The sequence below is a fragment of the Mus pahari genome, unplaced genomic scaffold, assembly GCF_900095145.1.
Source record: "Mus pahari unplaced genomic scaffold, PAHARI_EIJ_v1.1 scaffold_9587_1, whole genome shotgun sequence".
Classification (NCBI taxonomy): domain Eukaryota; kingdom Metazoa; phylum Chordata; class Mammalia; order Rodentia; family Muridae; genus Mus; species Mus pahari.
The window spans coordinates 17,596-28,728 of record NW_018392399.1 but is presented as its reverse complement, the minus strand read 5'-3'; the positions used below and the strand labels follow the sequence as shown (position 1 = coordinate 28,728).

At 43.4% G+C, this 11,133-nt stretch overlaps 1 protein-coding gene across 1 annotated transcript in view; it reads left to right on the top strand.

The window, feature by feature from the left end:
* The first annotated feature begins 888 nt into the window (after positions 1 to 888).
* LOC110314995 (cytochrome P450 3A41-like) overlaps positions 889 to 11,133 on the top strand; it is a 24,836-nt gene continuing 14,591 nt past the window's right edge. Inside the window, exons 1-4 of the mRNA XM_021189168.2 lie at positions 889 to 1,071; positions 3,004 to 3,097; positions 5,431 to 5,483; positions 7,461 to 7,560. Coding sequence (XP_021044827.1) covers positions 1,001 to 1,071; positions 3,004 to 3,097; positions 5,431 to 5,483; positions 7,461 to 7,560 — 318 coding nt within the window. The 5' untranslated portion in view covers positions 889 to 1,000. The remainder of the gene's footprint in view (positions 1,072 to 3,003; positions 3,098 to 5,430; positions 5,484 to 7,460; positions 7,561 to 11,133) is intronic.

The following is an 11,133-nucleotide window of genomic DNA, read 5'->3' as shown; positions in this document are numbered from 1 at the left end:
AACCAATCTCTCTCCCTCTTTCTCTGTTTCTGTGTTTCTCTCTGTGTTTTTCTCTGTTTCTGTGTGTGTGTGTGTGTGTGTGTGTGTGTGTGTGTGAGAGAGAGAGAGAGAGAGAGAGAGAGAGAGAGAGAGAGANGAGAGAGAGAGAGAGAGAGAGAGAGAGAGAGAGAGAGAGAGAGAGAGAGAGAGCTTTTTGTGTATAGAATGCATCCTGGTAAAATTTCCTACCCCCACCTCTTACCCCAATCCCATCAGCCTCATTTTTTTCTGAAAATCTCCTTCCCATATTTATGACTTGTTTTATGTCCTGAAGACTTTAGTGCCATGTGTGTGACTGTGAACTTGGATCTGTCCACTAGTCTATAGGTCACCAGGGACAAGTGGGCCACAATTGAGTATAATTCCTCTCTCTTTCAATAGCCAGCAGTGAGTGGGAGGGCCTGTCTCTTTTTCACTGGCACTGCAGTCAAGGGATGCAGGTGTTGAATTTTGGTGGATAGATGTAGTAAAGTAATTTTTATGAAGCATGGTCTCCCATATCTCAGACTGGTCTCAAACATTCCATGTGGTTTTGCACTTAGTCTTTGAACTTCTGATTCCCCTGCTTCTACTGTCTGAGTGTATTTTTGAATGAAGCCAGCCATGGTATTTCATGTTGTTGAATTTGCTTGAACTTCTGATAGAAACCAAGATCCTTTGGCCTTACCCATATGGCACTGTTGTTTACTGATGCCACACAGAATGTTAACTCAAAGGAGGTCAAAATAGGCTGTGAATGGACTTTTATGAACTGTCTAGGGGAAGAGAGTACCAAAGTCCAGGTGATGCAGGGGCAATCCATTTACTGGCTGAACCCCTGGTGCCACCCATCTTCCCAGCATAGAAGTACTTCAGGCTGTCCTCAGTGCAGCAGAGTGGGCAGAAGGGAAGCCTTGGAGAGGGTCACACGCACAGCTAGAGGGAGAACACAGAGGAGTAAATTGCTGACAGACAAACAGGGATGGACCTGTCTTCAGCTCTCTCACTGGAAACCTGGGCGCTCCTGGCAATCATCCTGGTGCTCCTCTACCGGTGAGTGATCTTCACAGGTCCCTCCCATACCATGTCCTCAGGGTTGGGGTGATACTCAGGCCTCTATTCTGTTATTATCAGGAAGATCAAAAATGATTATCAGAAGCGTGGGCTGGAGAGATGATGGCTCAGTGTTTAAGGGCACTGGCTGCTCTTTCAGAGGACCCAGGTTTGAACCCTAACATCTACATGGAGCTCAGAATCATCTGTAACTACAGCTCCAGGAGATCAGACAGCTTCCACAGGCATAGCTAGGATGGTATTTAATGGTGGTAGTGTTCGTAACCTGTCTAGCTCCTAAATAATCGAGACAGGGGCCTATTGAGTTCATTAGCAAGCTATAAGCACTATGACTGCACAGGTTCTAAGCTGTTCTAACCCACAAAGCTATCAAAATCCCAGCCACAGGTCCCATTTTCCTTGCAGTGTGACTTTCCCTGTCTTGCTCCATTCCATGTGTATTTTCATGGTGAGCTCTCGTGGTGTCTTCTTCTCATGCCTGACCTCCTGGCGACATTCTTCTTCCTCTACCAGCCTGAGGGCCCTTCTCCTGGACCCTGACCTGCCTGTGGCCAACAACTTGTTTTCTCCTGCCCAGTCATTTGATGTTCAGTCTTTTATTAACCAATAAGAGATAGCTGGGGAGAATTCTTACACCACATTGATATAGGAGATTCTTTATTACTCATGACATTGCCCATTTCTGGCCGGTATCAAAGTCTCAGGGTACAGAAACCAGCATCTGAACACACAGAATAAAAGACCCTCCTCTAACAGATAGTAAAAGTTGAAATAAACTCTTCTAAAAAGTTTTCAAAATTTCATGTTTTTATTTATTGTGGTTGGGGGCAGCAAATGCTACAGTGTGTGTGTGTGTGTGTGTGTGTGTGTGTGTGTGTAGATCAGAGGAAAACTTTTGAGAGTTAGTTCTCTCCTATTATGTCAGTCCTGAAAACCAAACTCAGATTATCAACATTGTCAGCCAATGACTCTACTTGTGGAGCCATCTTGAAAGCCCCAAATGAAATGAGGACCGAGTTAAATTTTCATTATAATGTTTTGGCAGTATGGGAGATCAAGCCAGACCTATATATGGTAGGGAAACTGTTTACTCCTGAGCTTCAGTTGTACTAACTCTTATTAAAGTTTATACTGACTTTATGCAGATCTGCTGGGCACCCAACCCAAACTCTTCTTCAACTTCCTCTTTTAGGGTTTAATGTTCTATACCCACCTTTTGTTTGTATAGTTACATAGAAACATTATATATGAAAGCTTCAGGCACTAAGCTGATAGATTCTGAGCCATTTTAACCTGACTATGCTGGCCTGGTCTGTTCTCCAGCCTAATTCCCAACCCTGTGGCCTGTTACCTGCTATTGTAGTCTTGCTCTGGCACCTCTCTCTTCTTTGTGTCCTGCTTACTGAGTCCCCAGGTCCAACCTGATATCCTCTCCCTCTCTTTGTGCACAGACATCCCACCTTTTTCTTTCTTGCCCAGCTATAGGCTGTTGCACCCTTGATTTGACCAATCAGAAGATGGTGGATAAAAATGTTTTACAAAATACTTGCGAAGGAGATGCTTCATGATAGTGACAATACCAAAGTCTGAACCAAAGCTCTGCACTGGATATTTGGATAAAGAAAATAGCAATGAATATACAGTGCACAAAACCAACCCCCAGTAGTTTAATGATATCACTTAGGCTAGTTATTATCTAACTTAGTTTTGGTTATCCCTAGATCCATGAGAACTCTGCACTGGTGGATACCAGCAACTGGCTGATATGCAAACTCACCATTCCCAAAGCTCTCTAGGAACTGGGGAAGGGGGAGAGCCAAGTTGTTGATTTGTTTCAGTTTTTGATGATGATCTTGCTTGTCTCTTCTCTTCTCTGTCTGTGGCTACATGTCTTTCTCTTTCCCTTTATAGATACGGGACCCGTACACATGGACTTTTTAAGAAACAGGGAATTCCTGGGCCAAAACCTCTGCCTTTTTTAGGCACTGTACTGAATTACTACAAGGTGAGTGTTGATTTTAGCTTTGCATATGGATTCTGCTTGCAGCCAAGAATGTCTTAGTTCTATTAAATGCTTCCAATGAGGAAACCCTGAGATATCAGGACCTCATACTGTGTGTTCTCTTGATTCTTCACAATGTCCAGTGGTCCTTTGGGACTAATTTTGCTATATAAAACTAATAAAGTATTTGTATGTGTATATATTTTATAGTATGTATATAGGTATTTGCATGTGAATGAAGAATGTCCATATGTGTATTCAGGGGCATATGCATGTATATGTGTGTGTATGTGGATGCTATGTGTGTGTATTTTTATAGTATGTATATAGGCATTTGCATCTGTGTGAGCACCCATATATGTGTGAAGGTGAATATGCATGTATACACGTGTGTATGAGGAGGTCAGAGGTTGACACTGTGTGTGTTCCTGATTGCTTTTCAGTTTGTCCTTTGAGTCAGAGTCTCTCACTTTGACCTGGGTCTCTCTGACTTGACTAGTTAACTAGCCAGCTTGCTCTCAGGGCCCCTTGTCTCTGACTCTTGCAAACAGATTCGATTACCTCCTGCCAGGTATTTACACAGAACTTCAAATTCTGGTTTTCACAGAGTGCTTTTCCCACCGAAGCATCTCCATAGCTCCCGTTGTCACCCCTCCATTTATTTATTTTTGGGTGAGGGTGCGTACATGCCACGGCCCAGTAGGCATGTGTAGGTCAGAGATCATGTTGTGGGGGTCAGTCTGGTTTTTGCTGAAACCTTAGTCTTAGAGATAGAGCTCAGGTTATCAGGCTTGATGGCAAGTTCCTTTTCATTTGGAGTCATCTCTCTGGCTGTAGTGTCAATTTATTGAAATTCACCTTGAGTAAAATGTTCAGATCTCCCTGTCATACAGTCTTGATACTGAGGATATGATACTCTGCTCTTGTGAGCAGTAAAGGAAAAGTTTTTTCTTGCTCAGTGTCGAGCCTGGGAAGGCACTGCTGTAGTTATTTGGAGAAAATCTTGAAGGGATTTCCAATTTCCAGGACACCAATCCATATTTACTAGATTAGATTTCTCTTTGCATAAGGTCTTATGAATGACACTTTTTTTTTCTGAATATTTCTGAAGCAGCAGCTTATCATAGATCTCCCAAGACCCCCATTTGGGAGGCGTTTAATATACTTGAGTTCTTTACTTAATCTCTGAACCCATGAAGATTTTTCTATAGCAGTAGACCCAACATGTACTATTTGTGTTTGGGTTCTTCAGAACTAGAACATTTAGCTTCTCTCTTTGTTTAGGAACTGAGGTCCTGGTTAATGACTGCTTCATCTAGAAAGATTTTATATGTATACGGTTGCATATGTGTGTGCATGGGAATGTAGCACCTATGGAGGACAGAAGAGGACTCTGGATTCCCTGGAGCTAGAATTACAGATGGAGGTGAGATGCAGGATGTGGGTTCTGGAGATGGAACTTGGATGCTCTGCAAGGCCAACCACTGCTCTAGGCTTAGTGACATATTTAAGGTTTTCTTTTTCTTTTATTTGTTGTTTTGTTTTTGGTGCTGAGGATGAGATCCACAGTTGTACACATGCTAGGCTAACTGCTCTACTGTAGGTACTGAAATGTACTGACAGCCACCTCTCTTCCTTTAAAGGTAGCAATCTTAGGCATGAGTCTGAGTAGCAAGTGAGACGATTTGCGATAGGATGATGGTTGTCAGTCAGCTTAGATCATTACCTACAGAGTGCGTTTTTTCTTTTCTTTTTTTTTTCTTTTAAAGATTTGTTAAAAGCAAAGACATCAGGGAAAGGATAATTTAACAGAATTATTAGTAAACTGAGTAATGAGAATGTAATGTGCCATGTAGGTAACCTACTTTGATACCGTGGTCAGTTCCCCAGACAGACATCCCCAAAGTCACACCGAGAGGTTAAGTGGCAAAGTTTGTGCTACTGTCTGCTCTGAATTTTCTTCCTACAGGATCTGTGCTTCCCTTGCACATTCTTTAAAACAATTGTGTTATTTATTTATTTATTAATTATTATTATTATCATTATTATTATTATTAAAATTATTTTTATTATTACTAGAGTGTGTGTGGTGTGTATGTGTTGTGAGTCGGTATGCAGAGTCCAAAGCACAAGGTGTCATGTGTCCTGCTTTCTCATTCTGCCCTTCCCCACCAACTCGTCCTGCTCTTGACACATCAAACATTTCTGAATAAGAGCTTTTCTGTGTCAAAGAAAATAAACCTGACTTCATGGGATCTGAGGATTTTCGTGCTCTGGATATAGAATGGTCAGAATATACAGGACAATAATGGATTTCATACTATTTCTCTTTCCAGGGTTTATGGAAATTTGACATGGAGTGCTATGAAAAGTATGGAAAAACATGGGGGTGAGTATTCTGTAAAGTTCCATCGAGTTGACTGTTTTTAGGAGGAGGCCCTTCATTTGTGCAAGAATGAGGCCAGCCTGAATTGTAGCCATGTGTAAAGGTGATACTGCCTGTCATTAACTGCCAGGGTTCAAAGGTCTAATTGATATGAAAACATTGCACACTGTGGCTTTTTGCCAGGCTTTGATGTTCCATGGACTCAAGTTTTTTTTTCTTCCAGTAATTACTAATGTGTTCAGTTTACAACCTGGTCACTTTCCCCATGCCCATGTCCTTCACACAATCTCCCCTCCCACATTCTCTGAGAGTGTAGTGCCTCTTAGTCTCCCCCTAGGCTTCAAGTTTTATCTATTGTTTCTTCTCATTTGTTTTGCCCTCTTAAACTTTATTTTCCTGACATGCTATGCACTGCTTCAGGTTCCTCTGATATGCTCTGCCAAACGTCTTGTTCTATCTCCTTGCCACACTGGGTCCTTTTCATATACAAGCCCACATTCCTTCACTTCATTATTGACTTTAGTATGCCATTTGACAGTAGGGTGGGCTAAGCTAGCTAAGGGCTTGGTAAATGATTCATGCTTAACATGAAATCAATTCCTCTGTCCATATAGAGACTTCATTGTTTATGTTTTATTTTACATCATTTTTTCCCTGGATTAAGGACATATATGCTGGTATATATAAGTTAGTTCTTTACTTCCAGGGTCTGACTCAGGTCATCAGACTTGATTCAGGTGCCTTTGCCTGCTGCACCATCTCCTCAAGATTTTTGGTAAAAGTGTGTATCAGATGACAGCTTGTGGCAGTCATTTCTCTCTTTCTACCACATAAATACCAGAGACTGAGCTGACATCATCAGGTGCCATTTTGGGCCATTTTGTTTCCCTCTACAGGAACTAACCCTGTGCACAAATCCTCAGTCAGGGTCAGGACCTTAACCCTTCTGCAGTCCTGCAGAAGGCATGTGGAGGCTCTCCCAGCTGCAGTGAGTTCAGGAAGACTGAAGACAGCCTGTGCAGCTCCCCTCTGCTTCCTGGCTCTCTTGCTCTTCCTGCCCTGTCTTCTAGACTACCTGAAGCTTGGAGAAGTAGATACAGGCACCTCAGTTAAATTCTGTGTTTCATATCAGTGTATCAGTATCAGGATCTGCACCCTAGGCAGGTATCCAAGACTGGGATGCATCCCAACACCAGATGTTGACATATTCTAGTATTTTAAAGATTATTATTTTTTTCCTTTTCTTTTTTTCTTTTTTCTTTTTTGGTTTTTCAAGACAGGGTTTCTCTGTATAGCCCTGGCTGTCCTGGAACTCACCCTGTAGACCAGGCTGGCCTCGAACTCAGAAATCCGTTTGCCTCTGCTTCTCGAGTGCTGGGACTAAAGGCGTGCACCACCACGCCCAGCTATTTTTCCTTTTCAAGTCAGGGTTCCTCTGTGTGTAGCCCTGTTTGTCTTGGATTTGCTTTGTAAACTAGGCTGGCTTTGAACTCAGAGACCTGCCTGCCTCTGACTCTGGTGTACTCCAGAGGTATTGGATATTCCTGGAGCTGGTGTTAGAAGTATCCAGTGTGGGTATTAGGAACCAAACTTAGGTCCTCTGCAAGAGCAACATGTGCTCTTAATTGTGGAGCCATAGTTCCAGTCCTTGCAATATTTCAAATATGCAAATTCATAGAAAGCAGTATAGGCAATTCTCACATATACACATCTAGACTTGGCAAATTTCCACTTGTTATTTCTAAGTGTGGTGCCTTACAGAGCTGGTTTGTCTTTAAGTGACTCATTGTGTCTTGAATGACATTACCTATCATTTTCCAAAGACTCCATTGTGTACATGGTCAGAATCTCTAAGCAGAACTGGGAACTCCTGTGTCCATGTATTGTATAAGCAGAGTGAGGGTCCTGCAGCATTAGGATCAATGTCTAGGTGTGGCTCTCACTTCAGAATCTAGTTCACCAGCTCTCTTCCCCACACAGGTTGTTTGATGGTCAAATGCCTGTGTATGCCATCACGGACCCAGAGATGATCAAGAATGTGCTAGTGAAAGAATGCTTTTCTGTCTTTACAAACCGGCGGGTAGGTTTTTCATTTATTTATTTATTTATTTTTTTATTTATTTATTTTTATTTATTTATTTATTTATTTATTTATTTATTTATTTATTTTACATCCTGATTGCAGCTCCCCTCCTTCCCTCCTTTCCTTCCAGTCCCACCCTTACAGATAACTCCACCCATAGCTCCATCCTCTTCTTCTCAGAGAAGGTGAAGTCCCCCTTGTGTACCTCCTTGCCCTGGAACACCCAGGAGCATCAGAACTAAATGCATCCTCTCCCACCAGTGCCCAACCAGGGAGTCCAGGTAGGGGCAGGAGATCCAATGGCAGGCAACAGATTCAGAGAAAGTCCCAGCTCCAATTGTTAGGAGACCTAACACAGAGACCAATCTACACATCTGCCACTAATAGGTAGTGAGCTTAAGTCCAGCCCCTGTAAGCACTTGGTGTGGTGGTTCAGTCTCTTTGAGCCCACATGGGCCCAGGTTACTTGACTCTGTATGTCTTCTTTGTGGTCCCCTGAGCCTTCTGGACACTTTAATCCTATCACCGACTCATCCACATGACTGCCCAAGTTGTGGACGATGTTTGGCTGAGGGTCTCCCTATCTGGTTTTATCTGTTGCTGGATGAAGCCTCTTAAGAGTCAGTTATGCTAGGTCCCTTTCTGGAAGCAGAGTATCATTTATAGTATCTCTCATTGTATGGGTCTCAAGTTTGGTCAGCCATTACTTGGTCATTTACTCATCTTTATCTATGCACAGCTTTTAGCAAGATAGTTTTTGGGTAGATGGTTTGTGTGTGGATTGATGCCCACCTCCTCCTCTGTAAGTCCTGCCTGGCTACAGGAGGTGGCCACTTCAGTCTTCATATCCACAGCTATGAGGAGTCTTAGCTAGGGTTATTCCCAAAGACTTCTCAGAACTTCCACTACCCTAGGATTCTGGCTAGTTCCGGAGTTGCCCACCACTGACCCCTGTTATCTCTCCCTGTTCTCTCTAGCCTCCCAACACTTTATCCTTATCCCCATTCCCCTCTCCACTCCATCTCCCATCCAGTTCCCTCCCTCTACCCACCTCCCATGTCTATTTTGTTTCTCCTTCTGTGAGATTCATGCTTTCTCCCTTGGGCCCTCCTTTATTACTTAGTTTCTTTTGGTCTGTGGGTTGTAGCATGGTTACCCTGTATATCATGGCTAACATTTACTCATAAATGAGTATATAACATGCGAGTCTTTTTGGGTCTGGTTACTTCAGTGAGCATGATATTTTCTAGTTTCATCCATTTGCCTTAAATAGGCTTGCTTACTTTAGCCAAATCTGAGTCTTCTAGATTCAAGGAGAAACCTTGCCTCATAAATTCCAAAGAGAATTATAGAGAAAGATGGATGACCTCTGTTCTCACATGAAAACACATAGGCATGTTCACTATCATTCACGTGTACACTCATACACAAAGAGAGATATACACACACAGAGGGGGGAGAGAGAGACCCATACATAGAGACAAACATAAGCACACACACACACACATACACACACACACACATACACACTGAGACAGATATAGACAGACACACACAGACACACACAAACACACACACAAAGAGAGATATATACAGACACACAGACACACACACAGATATATATAGACAGAAACAGACTCATACACAGAGAGATACAGAATGAAAAACACACAGAGACATACAACACACATAGACACATAGAGACAAACAGACAGACACACCCAGACAAAAAAAATCACACTCACACGTGTGCACCTCTGTTAATTTTTAATATACCTTGGCTAGCTTAATGGCTAGACATTTCCAATCTTTTCTGAGGCTAGCAAACACTCCATTCTGGTATACCAGAGTTAACATTCTTTAAAATCTATATTTCATCTCTGCTACCGCAGATGCAATTGGGAATGTGGCCACTAGAGCCACTTATCTGAATTCTTAAATGGCTGGCCTGTTCTATCCCTCTCATGGTGATTCCGCCACGTTCTCCTCTCTTTCCCAAACCCAGGAATCCTAAAAGTCCTGCCTCTGTCAGTTCTGCCCAGGCATCGCCTGTGGCATCTTTATTTACCAATTGGAGCCATCTAGGGGCAGGGTCTCTCAGTGTTTTATGTACAGGTGCTCCTGTAAGCAGTTTGGGGATGAAAATTAACATTATAACACAAGAAACATTAGGCCAAACCCATACAATAGCGAAGTAATCCTTTAAAAAACCGAAATATCAAATCCTTTAAGTGTCCCAGGCCTAGGGAGATGGCTTAATCATTGGGTAAAGGACCTGAGTTTGAATCCTCAGCATCCGCAAAAAGCTGGGCAGAGCAGCATTCATGTGTGACTCTAGAGATACATGGAGAGACAGGTAGATCCCGGGGGCTTTTTTTGCTAGTGACTCTAGTCAAACTGGAGACTTCTAGATTCACAGAGAGACCTTGTCACAAAAAACAAAAAACAAAAAACAAAAAACAAAAAACAAAAACGCTATAGAGAATTACAGAGAAAGATTCCTGACCTCTGGTCTCCACATGAACATACATGGGCATGTGTCCCTGTAGGGTTATGGGGGTCCTGGGTCCAATCCACCACATGGCACAGTCGCTTGGGGAGTCAGGACATGGGAAGTTGAACGTGCTTACCCCATGCTGTTGCCAGGTGGGTTTTGGGTTATAGGGAAGCCCTGAGACACCACTCTGGGGGTGGGAAAGAACAACCTGAGGTGCGGGACAGCCAGAGGTGGCTCAGGGGTCCTCAAGCTTGCAAGGAAGCTGGTGCTGTCTGGGTCTCAGGCTCTTGGACATCCAGGCACCACTGGAAACTGCAGAAGAGCTGAGAATGGAGTGGGGGCCTTGTAGGCTGGATCAAGCCTGGGGGCCAGGGGATAAAGGAGGGAGCTCTGGCTGGTCCAGCAGGGAGAGTCTTTGGCTTGATGGCTGGCAGCAGTCTTAAGCTGAGGCTTGGTAGTAGGCATGCCTGGGAGCACAGAGAGGCCTTCAATAGGAGATTAGATGGTGGCTCTATAGGCGATGGCCTTCTCCATGGCTCCCCATGGCAGATCATGATGAAAACAGGCAGTCCAAGGTTTTAAACATCTATCATCATGGCTGAAAGTGGATGTGTACAACTATACAATACTACTCAGGGTAGGCCTAAGGTTAAATAGCTTTTGCATGGAAGAGTGTCTGTGAAGGAATGCTTATTTGTCAAGCTATCCAGGCTTTTAGGTACCTCATTCAAATGGAGATCTGTCTTGAGCCTATGTGACCACAGGTCACATCCTCTACATGTGGAGGGTTTTGGGGGTATTGCCCTTATGTGATTGATGGCCACAAATCTATGGGTACTGCAGCTAGTGATAGAGGCCTAGTGCCAGGGAACAGGCGAAGCATCTACAGTCCCTTCAGAGTTTCTGGGGCTTCAAGTCTTAGCTCAAATGGGGACCAAGCTACCTTTCACGGTCCCCATGCAGCAGCATTCATATGTACACACCACACCACACACAGACACAGACACAGACACAGACACAGACACAGACACAGACACAGACACACACACACACACACACACACACACAGCCAA